This window comes from Pelecanus crispus, chromosome Z (assembly GCF_030463565.1).
Source record: "Pelecanus crispus isolate bPelCri1 chromosome Z, bPelCri1.pri, whole genome shotgun sequence".
NCBI classification, from domain to species: Eukaryota; Metazoa; Chordata; class Aves; order Pelecaniformes; family Pelecanidae; genus Pelecanus; species Pelecanus crispus.
The window spans coordinates 1,735,384-1,752,061 of NC_134676.1; the positions used below are offsets into that span (position 1 = coordinate 1,735,384).

Genomic DNA, 16,678 nt, shown 5'->3' on the forward strand with positions numbered 1-16,678 from the left:
GAATCATTTCCTCTGTTGCCTTTAACTAGCTTAGATAGAAATAATGATAATATTAAACTAGAAACAGATCTGCCCAGCATCAAAGAGAATAGTCCCAAGTCAACAGCATCCTCTGGGGGGAGAAAGAAAAAAAACAAACCCCAAACACAAAACTTATCCTATATAGGTGGTTTATAGGTGGGGTTTGGTTTTTTCTTTTGGGGGGGGGGAATTTATGTTTAAAGTAGAAGAATTATAAAGACAGGAAAGAAGCTGTGAAAATTTGGCTTTCTCTTTAAAGGTGCCTCAAGCCAGGTCTCCTAGCAGTCAGGTAAAAAACTATTTATTTTTACAGCTCTGCATCAGTTACACCACTTTTTTTTTTTTTTTTTCTCCTTTTAAGTAAGATCAGAGCATGGTCTGCAACTCCTACACTGTTCACACCTGTATAAAAATAGCAGTCACTTGAGGTTATTTTTTTTACGCTTGCTACTTTTCTTCAGTTATAGTGCCAAGAATACAAATTTTAAAATAACAGCTCCAGATTTTTTTTTTTTCTTTTTTTTTAACTTTAGGCTGAAAACTTTAGTTATATCCATAGATTGAAATAGTTCCAGGAGAGAAAACTTCTTACCTTGCCACAGTCCCAAAGAGTCGCTATGGAGAGGGTATCAAAATCACATCCTATACAACTTTTAACAAAGTTTCGTACGTGATCCAGTCCTCTAAAATGTAAATGTATGTATGAGAACCCTTTGCACATTCGGAGCGTTAAATAAGACATAGCCTTCAGAAAACAGTTAAGGCAAGCGGTTTTTATAAAGTTACCAAGACAGCAAGGAAACAGCAGCTGCTCTCAAACGTCTTGTGCTACATCGTACTTACTGCCAGCCGCAGCCGTGTGAGCAGTCAGCAAATTGCCTGTTCTTGCCTTATGTCTCTTTTTTTTTAAAAAAAACCCGCATGTTTCAGGCACTCAGGCACCCAAAACCCCTCTTTTTTTTCCGAGAAGCAAATACCTTTCCTCTTGCAAACGTCTGTAAAAAGCCACAGAAGGCAAAGGCTGCAGAAAAGACAGAGTTACTTCAGCCCCTGCTACTGGTTTTTAGTGCCGCTACCTCTCCAAGGGACAGGCGGGCACGGAGCTGGATGCTGGGCGCAGGACTTGGCCGGGTCTCCGAGCCGGCTCTGCCGCAGCGGCCTGGCTGGCAGAGGAGATGGTGAAGTGGGGAAACGGCATCAGGCAGGGGCTGAGAGACGGATGCGCTGCTCTGCCGGGGCAGCCCGGGGAGGCAGCCCTCCGCCGAACCGCGGTTTGGTACCTGCCAGGGCAGAGCAGGGCCCCTGCCCCAGCGGAGGGTCACTCCCTTGTCAAATGCTTTGATTTGGGGATGAGTCATTAGAACAAGGAGAAAACCCACACGTTACTAGCTGACGGCAGATAAAAAACATTTCATAAAACGAAAGGAGAAGCTTAAATGATTGCAAAGCCTGAAATATTTCATAAAATGAAAGGAGAAGCTTAAGCGATTGTGAAGCCTGAAATATTTCATAAAATGAAAGAAGCTTAAATGATTGCAAAGCCTGAAATATTTCTTAAAATGAAATCAGAAGCTGAAATGACTGTGAAGCCTAAAATACATGACGTGGCACACGTTCTCTCCTGACCCCCCGCCGTTTCCAGCGTTCTCACGGCTCCGAAGGGGCATTGCTACGTGTCAGCAATACATCCTGTAAGGACTTCTGCTTCAGCATCTAAAAACTGTGCACTGAAGAACAGTCACTAATGCTCTCCTGGCCTTTTCCAGTTGATGGCGTAATTTTCTTCATGGCTGGCCAATATTTAAAATAAAATAATAAAAAATAAGCTCATTCCTATCTGTATGTTCATGGAGTAGGTACTTCTGTGCAGTGTTTTTTCATTTTACACCATTTTAGCTCCAGTTGCTTTGCCCTGACAATAGCTCCTTACTTCACAGAGGCACTCCAGATCCAATTCAGCCAAGCACTTACACACAAGCTTAAATAACTTCTCAAACCGGGCTCTCTGGTAAACATTTAAGGGCATTTCTCTTATCTAAAGTGTGTTGTCTCTAGTACCGCTTCCATCCTGCAATTTCCAGCCAGCCCTAGGTATTCCCACCCCTCCGCCTGTCTCTGCGGGTACCTTGTTTTATTCCTGAGGATGCAGCGCAGCACAGGACCCTGCCCCGGCGCTGGCTCGCATCTCCCCTTGCCCACCTGGTAGCAGGGCTGGCCGAGGCACCACAGCATAATGTAAACACAGGCAGTGTAAATTCACTGCTGGAGTGGTCTCTACAGCTGAAAAGGTACTTTCAATCTACACATTAAAAAAAAAAAAAAATCCATTTGACAACAGTGCATTTCCCTTCTTGCATTCCTAAAAAAAGGTTTTGGCACTACTACTCCAAGGCGAGGGGCTGGGGAAGGTGAGGGCAAGATCAGCAAAAGATGCACAAAGGCCGGAGTAAGAGCAGCAACTTCAGCTTAAAGACATTCCCTGCTCCTAAGTTTCCTCACTCCTCCAAGTATTACCCCCAAGGTCTGAATTCACTAAACGGAGCAGCAACACCAGACTTTGGCACCGTGCTTTGGCAATGCAATTATTTAGCAACGGGTAAGGGACACGTTTCTTCCACCAAGCCACGCTGAGCAAAAGGCTGCAGGCGAACGCAAGGAGCTGCAACCAGGGGATCACTGTAGTGCCTACAGCCACAGGTCAGCACTCCAGCACTACTCTAGCACAGTGTATTAACATTCCTGGATGCCACATTTTTACATTCACGCTTAAAAGCGGGAGGACAAGAACACTTGTAGATCAGGAAGAAGAATGGACTACGGTGAGCTCTAAGGACGAGACAAGAGGCGTAACGCCATTACGCTGTACACGCGAGTTAACTGGGACACGCCACGAGGATTAAGGGAACAGAAACAACAAGAAGTCAGGTAGCTTGAACCGTCTTGGTAAATATCACAGCCCCAGATGGCTGCTGGAGATGAGGAAGGCAGAACTATGCAGAGAGAAAAGGAAACAGCATAAGGTCCCGCGAGTCACACCTCCGAAGGGTGGGTACTGCTGTCACCTTTGTCAGTGCACAGCACGGTTCAGTTCAGAAATTACCACACGCGCCGCACCATAAAGTCTGCGGCAAGAGCACTTTACTGGAGGGATACTGGAAAAACTAAGTAAGGTAGTTCTAAAAGGACACAAAAAGAGACCTTGAGAAACCAGTGCCTGGACTGAGATTCAAGACAAAAGCCCACAGGGTTAGAATACCCGCACTGACATTTAATTTTTAGTATCACCCTGGGTAAAGTATCACAGGACCTTCTCTCCCTCTCTAGCCCTGATGCGGGATATCTAGCAGGCTTGCAAACAAGCTGTATTGGTGCCCAAAAACAAGCGCTTGACTTACAATTCAAATATGTATAATCGAATTTTGCAAGAGCAGAATCTGGGTTCAAGTTCTAGTGGGATGGGATGAGGCTATATCCTACCAGAGACGTTAAGAGAAAGCAAATTCATATCCCAGGCCGGCGCCCTGGAAGAGTTTATAGGGCTGAAACGCTTCGAGCAACAGGAGTGCGAAGAGGATGAAAATGGTAGGCTACATGGCTTCAGCGAGGGATACATTCAGGAGTTCACAGTGCAGTCAGAAGAACTGGAACTAGTAAAGTGCTGGGCCAAGATGCTGCGCCTCGCTGGCGTCGTAGCAGCCTGGACGCAGGACGGCACTACCCACCGTAGACGGCTCGGCTGTGCCGCGCCGGTCCGCCGGCTCTTTTCCAGCAGGTCACAAGCAGCTAGCAGGGGCTCGCTGTGCCGCAGTTGGAAAAATCACCTCAGGGGATCCATTACAGAGCTACAGCAGAAGCGAAGGAAAGCCCTTCAACCAGAAAGTGGGTGCTGGATAGAACTGAGAGAGGGTCTTCCAGCACGTGGGATAGGAAAGTTCCTTTCCATAGAGGCATGGCTCTGTAAGACCGCGAGTAGCTCCCTTGTAGCGTTCGTTCTTTGCTGCAGTTACCATTGTTTCCTGGATATTACATAGAACTGGCGAACCTTAACGCTGCTATCGCTTTCAGTTCCTACCACAGCAGCAAGGAGCGGCCCTGAGTCATCTGTGCAGGGCTGCAGGTCTCAGCGGGCGTTCGCAAGAGCCGTCACGCTGCAGGCAGGCAGACAGACGTCGCCAAGTGGACATACAAGAATGTGAATCTGGTGGGTGTGTGAAACCTAAGAGGAACAGTTATGAATGAAAAAAATGGAACAAGAGTCACATGATGATGGACAGAAGGTGATTTTTAGTAAGAGTTCATTATCTAGTTTTTTTGCAAAGAGAATTAACCTGATAAGCAACAAAGCTGTTAGCAGCCATTTAGAATCACTTATCATGTTCCTCTTAATTTAAGAATCTCAAAGCTACTATACCACCTACCAGGAAAGGAAATGCGTTTAAACTTCTCTTCCTTTCCTCCAAACAAAGTTTTGATGGCAAAATCCTTTCGAGATAATAGTTTCACATGCATTCACAGATTGCTTTTTTTTTTTTTTTAAAAACATCACAGAATAATAATCAGTTTCTTGCATTAGCAAGTATATAAATACAAACCAAGCAATGGAATTTTTACTACAGTCATTTTGCTGTCGTTCCTAAACAGACCCCCTGAGCAACACTGGGCTGTGAGGTGGCCATGCTGCTCGCTCCATCCGTGCTGGAGAGTTTCAGAGACTGTATCCTTACGGAACGGAGCTCCCTGGAAACCGATCCCAACTCTGACAATTCAGTCACTGAAGCTCACTGGCAAGGTGAGGAGAAACTTTTCTCCAGACCAAACTGTTCTGGGTATCACTGCTGTATTTTTTTCTTTTTTTAACTATTATTATCCTAAGAGTGCTAGTTTCAGCAGGTGGAGAGATAAACAGAAGCAACCGAGCTTCATCAAGGTGCTTTGAAACAGCGCCAGGTTTGGGACTTTACATATCTTTCTGTGCATCATCTGTCTGCTACTGAAGGCACTTCCGGCTTCGTAACAGATTTCAGACAAGCTAGACTTCAGCTGCTCTGGGAAACACGCTTTGGTTGACTGTAATTTACCGTTCATAGCCACTTCTTTCACTCCTGTTCAAGGGACAAAAATCTGATGCCACAAAAGGAGATTTCTTTGAAAACAAGACAGGGAGCTCCTCAGATCTTCATTTTCAGGAATTCAAGACATATTACAATTTTTTTTTTTAAATTACATTTACGTTTTATGCTACATATTAAAAAGCAATACAACTTCACTTCAAAGAAAACCCTGAACTTCCAGTCTACGTATCTCAGGTAGCGGAGGAACCTATCCCAGTATCAGCCTGTTTGCTATCAGTCTACTTACACCTTCTGCCTGGGAAATCACCTGCGGACTACCACAACAGCTGTTTCACCTCTTGAGGTGTTAGGACTGCTTATAGCCTACAAAAGGACCCGCATTACACCTGTTTGTACAGTATACGCTCTATATAGCCTTTAGGTATAGTCTATCACTTACATAATCTTTACAGCCTGCAAGTTAGATTTCTGGCATGGTAACGGCAGCTATTTGGTTACTCACCCAGTGGGTCTGCTCCTACGGCTGCACCATCTGCCCTGTTAACATGCCAAATCATCAAGTAAACATCGTTTTAGGAGCTGGGCAGAAAAAACTGTTATTTTTTCAGCAGTGAATCTGGTAAATTCTCCATTTCTGGGAGGCACTGAAACACTTTATGAGCTTGCTAGTCACAAAGTTTGCAATTTTGAATCAATCAAAGCTGAAAACATTTAAATAAATGAAAGTCTGCAATCCTGCCAACCCAACCCATTAAGCTTGACTTGTAAAGAGATCCGTTTTTACCCCCAATCTGCCCTCCCAAGTGATCTGAAAGTAGCTGAAAGCGCAACAAAGACAAATAGACCTTTAACTACCACCTGTATAAAAACAGAACGGTTATTCTACAAAAAAGGACAGGGTAGACTAATAAATATGTTGTAACCTGTATTTAGAAAATGATCTACACTTACAAATATAGTCTTTTTCTTTATTTTTTCCTGCATCTGTCTTTGTGATAAGCAACTTGCTATTTCACTGGAACTTGCTTTCACCCATAGAAGAAATCTTTTGCATTGCACCCTGCCGCTGCAGCGCACCAACGGAGCAACTCCTACCCTCTGCGCTGAGATACCTGCGAACTTCTGCGATGCACTTCTATCTATCAGTCACGTATTCTGGACTCCCATCATTCCAAGTCCCCACATTTTTTTCCACTTTGCCCTCTTGCAGGGAATTTAAGAGTATGAGAAGTCTGTCCTCTGTTGAAAACCTAAGTGTACCGAGGACCCACAAAGCTGTAGCAATAATTTCAGAGCGTCTCTCAGCGCAGCAGTTTACAGTTCCCTTCTAGGCAGTGCCAACAGCCAAAAGCTCTTCCCTATGTCCTACCTGCGATACGCAGTTACCCAGAGAAAAAGAAGAAAAAGGATAGTTCCCTTAAGTTAAGGAGGGGAGAATATTTTTTGCTAATAGTAAGAAGTTGTTTCATAAAATATAGTTTCTCTCTGTTCCCATACATTATACTCTCTTCTTTTTATAAACTGTCCCTGCAGCATCAGAATCCCTCTCCATACTTTTTCCCATGACACTCCAATCCCTGCTTGGATTATTGGCAACACAAGCAATGCTGCACAATTCCCTGATAATTATTTTTTTTTTTTTAAAATTAAATGCCCTACTTCCTGTCCCCAAACACAAAACACACACGCACACAACCCCTCCCCCTCCCCCCCCCCCCCCCATCTCAGTGATTCAGCCAGGACGGATTCACAGCATTGCTTACCCTGTGCAAGTGATAAAAGTTTTTCTTAATAAGCCACATAAAATCTTTTGTATCTCTGCCTTAGAAAACACACGGTCCCTGATGCAGATTAGGAATTACAAAGAAACGGGATTCTGTGGAAAAACAGCACAGACCTAGAAAACCACCCACCTCCGTTTTAATTTCAATATCCAGTGTATGCAGACAATAGGTTCTTTCCCTCCTTTTTTAAAAAAATAAAGCTGCTCTCCTCTATTCAGTATCCTGATCACATGAAAAATAAAGATGAGGGCTGGGGGAATGGGAGCGGGGAAGAAGAGGTGGGATAGTTTTCCACAAAGATGGCACCGTATCAGGAAGAATCATTTCAGCACAAGAGCCTCACTGAAACACAGCTTTTAGTTTTAAACCAGTTCTTTGGAGAAAAATGCACAACCCCAATAAAACAATGTAACTTTGTGCCTGTGCACGGCTCAAGAGAGCCCGTTTGAATTTGGTGGTAGGTCAGCCATATTCTGATGAAATTTTTTTCATTCGTTCTCACAGTTTAGAGGTGATGTTTAGCAGGCACACTTCTTCTCCTCCGGTTTTGCTGAATCTAGCTTTCCCGAGCTTCCTCCGTTGGCTGTGTCGGAGACCTGTGTCTTGTCCACACACTGCTCCATACGCTTCATTATCAAGTCCAGAAGCGTGTCCACAGCCTTCTCCACGTTCTGTCCGGTAGCAGCACTTGTTTCGAAGTACGGTATGCTACGGTGGAAAGGAAAAGGTTTGCTGGAGAGACTTTTCAAGACAACCGAGACTCAGCTCTTTGTAACGCTCTCAGCGTGGCTATCAGTGGTGGATTTGGTGGCAATGACACGAATGGGACAGACTTTTGGTTTGTCGGGACTCTATTTCCTTGCCGGGCAGAACCCAAACTCCTGTTCCTAGCACACGGTGGCATGGCGACACGAGCACAAAAATGCCACCTTAATTTACCAAATGTATCCTGGCATTTTGACTTCAAATTGCGTAACATCAGCACACACCTTGGCTGAAAAAGGCTTTCAGGTAACCAAAAAGTCCATTTTAAAGAGAAACCTAGGTCTGCATTACGGAGAATTTCAGGGACCACAGAACATACCAGAAACCTTTTTTTTAGGCAGATAGTTACAACTCTTGCTATTTAGCAGTCCTTGTAAGTACTATCTCCCTCCCTCTCTATTTACTTATAAGCACAACTTAACTTAGCTGTTTCCATTCTGAAGTCCCCTTTGAATGCAGAAAATTGCCCTCCAAATCATCTTTTTCAGAAGAGAAAATTATCAATTGCTCTTCTTTATGATAGTACTTCCATCATATGAAATCTGGCATGAGCTACCTTCTCCTCTGTGTCACTGTCTTCCTCACCTGGCTGCAGACAACTCTTTAATATGCTTTTATTATTTTTAAGTCTAATTTGCTTACTACTCCTCACAGTCTCTCAGGCCATCTTCTGCTGCTGGCCCAATTCTCTCTGAACATCCCTCATGGGACAGTAAGGGCAACTAAGGGAAAAAAAAAAATTTACACATTCTTTCTGCCCACAGTACTATTTACTAACTATACTAACTATCAGCCAATTTATCCAGTTACAGGGCACTCTGCAGGTGGTTTTAGTGCAAAGAAATGTAGAAGGCTCACTAGAACAAGAAAAAGGCCATTAACAGATTTATTATCTATCAGGGAAAAACAAATAAATTCAGTGCCACTGCACACCTAGAACCTGACCAAAATCCACAGGTATCTCCTCTTTCAAACTAACTAGAAAAGCAAATTATAAAGACTGTTAGTTAGTTCATGACACTGAGTGTTCACCTGCCTTTGGTATACTCTGTCCCGAACTCTCAGGACAAGCCAGCATCCCAAGAATGCAGTTTTCTAGCAAGAACGTTTCATTTCAGCCTTATTTCTCATGTTGTAATATTTTTGCCAAACTACCAGAACAGTGTGTTTCATTCTATCTATTTCCTATTCACACAGGTCAATCTGAAAGTGTGACAAGTTGGATATCACTATAGGTGTATGTGATACTGCAATGCCCACAAATCTTTTAAGTTTATAAGTATACTTGCAAGTATCTCTAGCCAGTCGTCAGCTACACTTACAACAGTTATAGACTAAATTTAGCTTCTGTCATAATTCGCTTACCCATACTTGTCTGCCAGATCTTTTGCTTGCCTTTCGTTTACCTCCCTTTGGTCTGATAAATCAGCTTTATTACCAATTAAGACTATATCTGGATTCTCACAATATGCATTGGCTTGCAGCTGACCTAGAAGCAAAAATAAACAGCAGTTAAGAGAATGCTGGAAACGCCTTAGAGACCAAGATTGTTGACAAAATAATTCAAAATACCTTTCTTGCTCCCCAAACACATTTCCTTGTCGTACTTTTACTTGCTAAGGGGATTTTTTCAAAATGGGAAGGAGAAACGGTACTAGAAAATTATTTCCAGTATTTATTTTACCAACATACAACAAGACTTAACTGCAATGAGGTGACTAAACACAGTGCTGTAGCAGAGGAGAACCTCCACCAGCCAAAACTTTTATTCTACGAGACTCATAAGGACATCGTGGAAGTACAAACAACATCCCACGTCATCTGCAAACGCAGGTCTTCAGAAGTACAGGACAAAATCCTCCAGCGTGTTTTTCTCCTGGATGTACTCAATGGTTTAAATGCAGTTTCATCCACTGGAAGATCCAGGCACAAGTACTGTCCACAGCCTTACCCTTCGTAAGTAACTGTACAAAGCCATTTACCTATATTTGCCTAAATCCTGAGGGGACGGGACTTGAGAAGGTGCAGCATACACAGGAGAATATTAGAGACACAGCTTGGTAAGCAGTGGAAGATTGTGATTACAGGGATTGTTTAGTGGGAGGAAAGAATCTCTGAAGAAGATGGAGCTGTTTTCACAAAGCTATCTGGATTCTCGTGTTATCCCCACTTCAGCTTGTTTGCTGGAAAACTGCCAGCTGGAAATGTACTGGCCTCTGTCCTCCCAGCACTCTAAATACCCTCAATTAAAAACAAACTTTAAGAATTTAACCTTTGTTTCACTTTTACTCTAACCGTCGTCTGAAGGAAAACCAACAACGGCAAACACTACGCGCTTTCAAACCATATCCTCAAAGCCCAATCTTAATTTCAATTTAAACCTCAAAGCAGACAGGAAGGAATCACATTCTACTTTAAAAATAGAAAACACACCATAAAGATAACAGCGATATCCGAAGTACAGTTTCCAAGCTCCTGTATATCATCTAAAATATGGGGCATGGCCAAGGAAGTGTCGAATGCCATGCATTTTCAAGAGGCAATGGATTTATTCAAATTGTACCCAATCCAAACAAGATTATCAAGCATATGCCCAAAACGGTCTATCATGCAAAAAAAAGAGGAGCATGTATCCTTCCAAATTGATGAAGCTTTCACCCCTAGTTACAGGCTGCAAGTACCCCACTTATGGCTGCATTAGACGTAACTACTTTCTTTGAGCATTTTCCAGCTCACAAATAATGACACGCATAAAGCCTAGAAGCCTAAAATACACAAGAAAGCTTCAAGTCAACCGATAAATGCAAGCTCTACGGTTCTACTTACTCATCCAATTTCTGACATTTAAGAAGCTCTGTTGACTGGTGAGATCAAACATTAGCAAAAAGCCCATAGCATCTCTGAAAAACGCTGTGGTGAGACTTCGAAATCTGAAGGTGGAAGAAAAAAGACAACATAGCTCTATTAATATAAAGTGATCTCTAAGGTAAGCACTTTTCTGGCAAGCCTGAACTGAGTAAAGGAAAAAAGAGATAAAGTAAAGCTTTTCTGAATTGCTGGTGCAAAAATTCTATTTAAAAAATATCTTGAAATCGGAACAGTCTGCAAGATTTAGTGGACACACATTCCCTGGGAAGTAAAAACAAAATAAAACACTTCTTGACTTTCATTTTAGCTATGATGCATCACACCAGTCAACTTTTATTAATCAGTGCGTTAGTAATTTACCAGAGGAAGCTTATATGTGAGAATATAAACATTGCCAGTGACTAATCTATGAGTTCAAATTCTGCCTGATTTAACCGAGAGCAAGACCGAGACCGAGAGAGCAGGGTTGGTTAAAAGAAAAAAAAAGACACTGAAGCATTTGGTGTATCACAGATCCCAGTGATAGAAGCGGATTCACCTGCTGAGATTACAACACACTTAGTCGACGGATGTATGCTACTCGATATAGTCAATATTAAAGAAAACAAAGGTTGTTGTAAAACTTTATTTCTGGAGGATATTTGTCTTTGTCCTAAACCACAAGGATTTCTCATATTTTTCACCCGAATGGACTAATGGTTTACCCAGAAAAGTGAAAAACTCAGAACTGCTTTCCAATGAGCTGAACTCTGTTACCTTTCCTGTCCGGCTGTGTCCCAAAGCTGGAGGTGTACCTTGAAGGCTTTTCCTGGAGATCCATTTGGTCCTCTGCTGTTGTATACCTAACGAAGAGAGTCAAATCAATACAGCCGTACAGCTCATGCCGAAATCCATCGCGTGGGTCACAGACTTAGATTTTGCACAAACAATAAGTAAGGAGTAAAAGTTCAGTCCTTCAGTAAAAGCTCTTACTTCTAAAAGCCACTTCAGAGGGCTGCTTATAATAATATTTAAAAACCCAGGAGCCACATGAAACGCCTATGAAAGCTGCACTTTAAAGATAGTTTGGTCATATTTAGTACTTCAAATTAGATACCAGTTCTTTAAAACTTGGCGTAGCACTGTGCTGAGCAAGCTGTCTGTGTTCTGTTTCATTGCTGTTCTTACAAAATTTACAGCTGGCTGACAGGATTAACCACTATTATAAGAAGCTATTTTTTCTTCATTAACTTCTGTTGGACATTAATGACTTCCTTACTAACTGCAACTGCAAACTCATAGTGCTTAAAGAAATCACTGTGACCTTTCGCTGGGGCTCAATTCTTTATTAAACAGAAACAGCGTGTAAATTAGCTGTTGCAGTAAAAGACAGCGAGATAAAATAAGTATGAGCCGGTTTTGTTATCTGAGATAGTTTAGCAGCCTCTCAGCAATTTTAAAAGCAGGCAAATCTTGCCCTTGCATTTGGATCAAGAGAATACGGACTTTATGGACGTGTCCGTATCCAGAGGCTGCACTGACCTTACCCGGGGAAGGGGAACACTTCCTCATCTGCCCTCCCTGGGCTGTAAAATACAGCATTTAGGTTCTCCTGCACAACCAAGTTAATATTAATTGGAGGCTGGACTAGATGACCTCTCGAGGTCCATTCCAGCCTCGACTACTCTGTGATTCTGTGGACTTATTTAAACTGCTGTCATTTCAACAGGTAGCTTCCGACTGCAACGTGCCTTTCTTTCCTTTGCGGCAGGTGCTTGATCTGAAAACCAGAAAAGAATCAACAGATCAACCGCACCACGTTTGTGAATTCAACTTGTTTGCTAGAGCATGTTCCTGTAACATTTAGCATGATAAGCAAGGAATCTCATAGGGTCATTTTTTAATATGACTTTTACACAACAGGAAAAACATATTTAACCTTTTGGATCTCTTTCTTAGAAGACAATTTATCAGATAGACCTTCAAGACGTTTCAAAGCTGGCAATTTCATGTAAGATGTAGTTTCTCCCACGCTTATAAACTATCTTACCCCAAAATGTATGGTAATGGAAAATTACGGAAGAAATCTGTCTGCAACCTTTAGCAGAAAAGTTCAACCTTCTGGAAAGAATCCAGCACCCGTGTTCAAAACACGTTAACGAGCGTCTGACCAGCCAGGGAAAGAGTATTCTGGCAATTTGCATGTTCAGACATTTCCTTGCAATAAAATTGTGGTTTTAATATTTTACTCTTATTACATCAGCGCAATCCCACAGTGCAGAGAAGCAGCCAGGCTCCACTCCAACCTGAGCATCATGTTTAACTGGCCTGAACTTGCATACTGCTGATTATGAGAAATTTAAGACATAATCTAGATCCACAGTTCTTTTATTAGGGGGATGCCTGAACCCCCATCTTCCAGGCAGAGCCCACACGCCCCTGTCAGCATGGCAAAACTGCACTCGGCACAGCAGCCACAAATACTGGCAGTCATGAAAACGTTGCCAGGGAAGGTGAATGGGGGAGTGATGCCCATCTTTTCATGGTATTCTAGTGACATACGAGGAGCTTAAAATGTTAAATTAAAAAGAATCTAATTTAAAGAGGTCTCCGTCCTTCAACTGGGCAAGTATTTACATGTCTCTTTATTAAGGAAATGACTAAGATAATTGCCCAGAGTCTAATCTCTTGTATTTATTATGGTTTTACGGTTCAAGCAAGCTAGAGGGATTCCTATTAGAAAGCTGAATTTGTCCCCTACATTTAGTCTGTATCGGTTGTCAGGATCTATGAGCAGATACATTAGTCACATTACATTAAAACAAAGCGAGCGCGCCCTCATATCCACAAAAAGCATCTGAATGACACTACAGAAGACTCCTCTTCTATTTAACATCAAGACAAAAGCATGGCGGAGAAGGCTCGCACGCCTTGCATTAGGAAGCACGTTGATCCTAACCTACGAGGGCTCCTGATCACAGGCTCGGCGTGCTCAGCCCCCAGCCGTGCCGCTGGCAGCAACCGAAGGAGCAGCGTGGTCCAGCTGCTGGAACCGCTTCTTGTGCCTTCGCTAGCTGAGTCGGTGATCTGGAAGTAAGCCGAAACTTCTGCGCTTCTCTAAGTTTCCATCTTTTCTATTTAATTTTTCTATTTAAATTATGAGTTTGGAGGCCAGAGTTATTTCTGGTCATAAAGACACCTCATTCACTAGCGCTATGGAAACCTGCTCTTGGAAAGTTGTGCAATAAACCACTTTACAGTCCAACACCAGGATAATGGCACCTTTCCCCTTTATCCAGTTCCTAATTACGACTGCCTTAAGCCAAAAACCAGACCAGGAAAAGCATTATCAACACATGCTGTACCCCACAGTAAGAGAGGCAGTGCACATCACATAAAATTTGCTCTCAGCAGAAATGAACAAAGAAAAAAAGAAGGTGGTATCATTCCTCTGAGACAACTTACCACTCGTTTTTCCCGAAAATCTATCCCTACTGTTGTGATGAATTTTGGATTAAATTTGTTATCGGTGTATCTGTACAAGAACGTTGTTTTTCCAACCCCAGAGTCTCCAAGGGCCAGGAGTTTGATCAGATAATCATAGTCTCCATCAGTCATAGTGCTAATCTTTAGGAACCTACGTAAAGAGGAGAAAAAAAATGGATTTAATGATAACAAAACCCCCTTTCTGTCTGTTCTTGCCTCATTCCTATTTTTGTTCACTGAAATGCTGCTGCCTGTGCTCAGGGTTGAAAGTTATGCTTGTGTACTTTGAAAAAGGCTAATACAAAGCAGCAGCGAAACTCGCAATTTCAGTTCAGGTGCCAGGAGATATTACAGTGTACACTTTCAATTTTCTACATAAATAAAATCGAAGCTTAGAATGATAGAGTTTGGGACAAAAAGGTTATTTTTGTTCTGAGGATAACAATAAGGCCTATAATGAACAGAGGTATGAAACCTAGGGCTAAATCCTTCTGCTCCAAGTATTTTCTTATGAGTTTGAAGAAAAAGGGTAGTGCAGAAACAGGCATGAGAAGGGAACTCAGGCATGGCTAGGACCATCCTCAGGGCTCAAGCTCTAACCAGTATTATGTGACATTATCAGGCCTATGTATTTTATCTCAAAAGAAATATTTCCACCCCCCTACAAGATCTAATTAAAAAAAGCAGAGGATGCTATTATCCCAGCGCCACTGTTAATAAAAGGAGAGCGCTCAAATGCAGTTTACTCCCTAGTATAACCAGATGAACGCAGAGCTGCCTTGTTCTCTGCCCTTAACTGGTTTAGTGGTAGATTTGGTAGTGTTAGGCTAATGGTTGGACTTGATGACCTTAAAGGTCTCTTCCAACCTAAATGATTCTATGATTCTGCGAAGCACACAACCAAAACCACCCCCTCATCAAACACCGCGGATCCTAACTGGAGCGAAGAAGCAAGAGAAGCAGATGGCAAGCCCACCGCCTGGGTTCAGCTCCGTGCCTCGGTTAAGCTGCTGCTGCGATGGCAAGCGGGGGCATCGCCCGCAGGCCAGCGAGCCACCCGAGAGCGGCCGACATCCGGAGAAAGCCACCGACAGCTTACACGCCTCGACAGCAGCTGTAGGCTCTTTTCTACACGTAGCAGTGAACAAGAGCAGCAAAACCTACCTCTTTAAGCACTTGTAAAACAAATATACCCGTCAGAAAGTAACACAAATTTGCAGAAAGAGGAAAATATTTATCCTATTTACCGGGGCTGCTTCACAGCCCAGGCAGGAGCTCCCAGAGCAAAGTGCATGCTAAAAAATTATTTCCATGGGGCTTTCATGGCCCCACACAACAGTTCCTGGCTTTTCCCAATCTGCTGAGTCAAGTGGCACAACGTATTTGGGAGGGAAAGCCAGATACAAAGGACGGACAGCTTTTCAGCATTTTCTTCTACTTTGGTCTTTTCCCGGTTGGCCAACGCAACCGAGCACCTGTGTTCGGGGTCACTTGGGCTCCCACCAACAGAAACGTTCATCCTCCATCCGAGGCAGGGCACAACGTCTGCCAGCACAACCTCCTGCAAGAACCACGCCACGGACACCCAGCTTGAGCAGAACACCTTCATAAAACTACTTCCCAGTCTGGGCAAGCCTTCATTTCGAGGAGGAGCACCTTTTCTCCAGCCGAACTGCTTCCCCAGCAGGTTTTTTTATTATTTCAAGGGGAGTGTTGTATTACCATAAACCTAAAGCTCCCATTACTGTATTTACTTTGTTAGTATTTGCTATGAAGCTCTACAGGAGAAGGAAAGGGGACCTATGTAAGAAGTAGACCTACAAAGTATTTATTCACAGGTATGAAACGCCCTGACGATGAGAACATTGGAATCGTATGAAACACCACCCAGTTTACATGCCCTCTTACCTTGTTCTCAACATAATTTAAGCCTTCTCTTTTTCCTAACATCTTGTTAATCCTTAGCAGGGATGAACAGCTGTTCCATTTGGATCTCTATGCTGAGACTAATTCCTGTGGTACCAGAGCAGGAGACCCTGGGCCATATCCCATTCATAAAAACTACTGCTTGTGTCAGTGCGAGACTGTCCTGGTTTCGGCTGGGATAGAGTTAATTTTCTTCCTAGCAGCAGGCATAGTGCTGTGTTTTGGATTTAGTAGGAGAAGAATGTTGATAACACGCTGATGTTTTTAGTTGTTGCTGAGTACTGCTTATGCTAGTCAAGGACTTTTTCAGCTTCCCATGCTCTGCCAGGCGCACAAGAAACTGGGAGGGGGCACAGCCAGAATAGTTGATCCAAACTGACCAAAGGGCTATTCCATACCATATGACGTCATGCTCAGTATATAAACTGGGGGGGGTTGGCCGGGGAGCAGCGACCGCTGCTCGGGAACTGTCTGGGTATCGGTCATCGGGTGGTGAGCAATTGCATTGTGCATCACTTGCTTTGTATATTATTATTACTATTATTATTATTATATTGTTATTATTATTATTATTTTACTTTATTTTATTTCAATTATTAAACTGTTCTTATCTCAACCCAGGAGTGTTTCTCACTCTTACTCCTCCGATTCTCTCCCCCATCCCATCAGGGTAGGAGGAGTGAGCGAGCGGCTGCGTGGTACTGAGTTGCTGGCTGGGACTAAACCACGACAGAGACTTAATTTCCATCAGAATAAAACCTACCTTTCTGAGCATTT

The 16,678-nt window shown here is 43.0% G+C and overlaps 1 protein-coding gene across 1 annotated transcript; it reads right to left on the reverse strand.

Annotated features, from left to right (window-relative positions):
* Positions 1-7,284: 7,284 nt before the first annotated feature.
* On the reverse strand, positions 7,285-14,107 carry RAB27B (RAB27B, member RAS oncogene family). The gene is made up of 5 exons (XM_009489127.2): positions 13,955-14,107; positions 11,267-11,352; positions 10,469-10,572; positions 9,008-9,131; positions 7,285-7,585 (listed from the first exon to the last, which is right to left on the reverse strand). Exons 1-5 carry the CDS (start codon positions 14,105-14,107, stop codon positions 7,396-7,398), a joined length of 657 nt encoding a protein of 218 aa, XP_009487402.1. The 3' UTR covers positions 7,285-7,395.
* Positions 14,108-16,678: the final 2,571 nt, after the last annotated feature.

Coding starts and splice junctions, on each gene's coding strand:
- RAB27B (XM_009489127.2), bottom strand. CDS start 14,107: ATGACTGATGGAGACTATGATTATCTGATCAAACTCCTGGCCCTTGGA. Junction 9,132..10,468: donor AAATGTCAGAAATTGGATGA/GTAAGTAGAACC, acceptor TTTTGCTTCTAG/GTCAGCTGCAAGCCAATGCA. Junction 7,586..9,007: donor GATCTGGCAGACAAGTATGG/GTAAGCGAATTA, acceptor TTTCCACCGTAG/CATACCGTACTTCGAAACAA.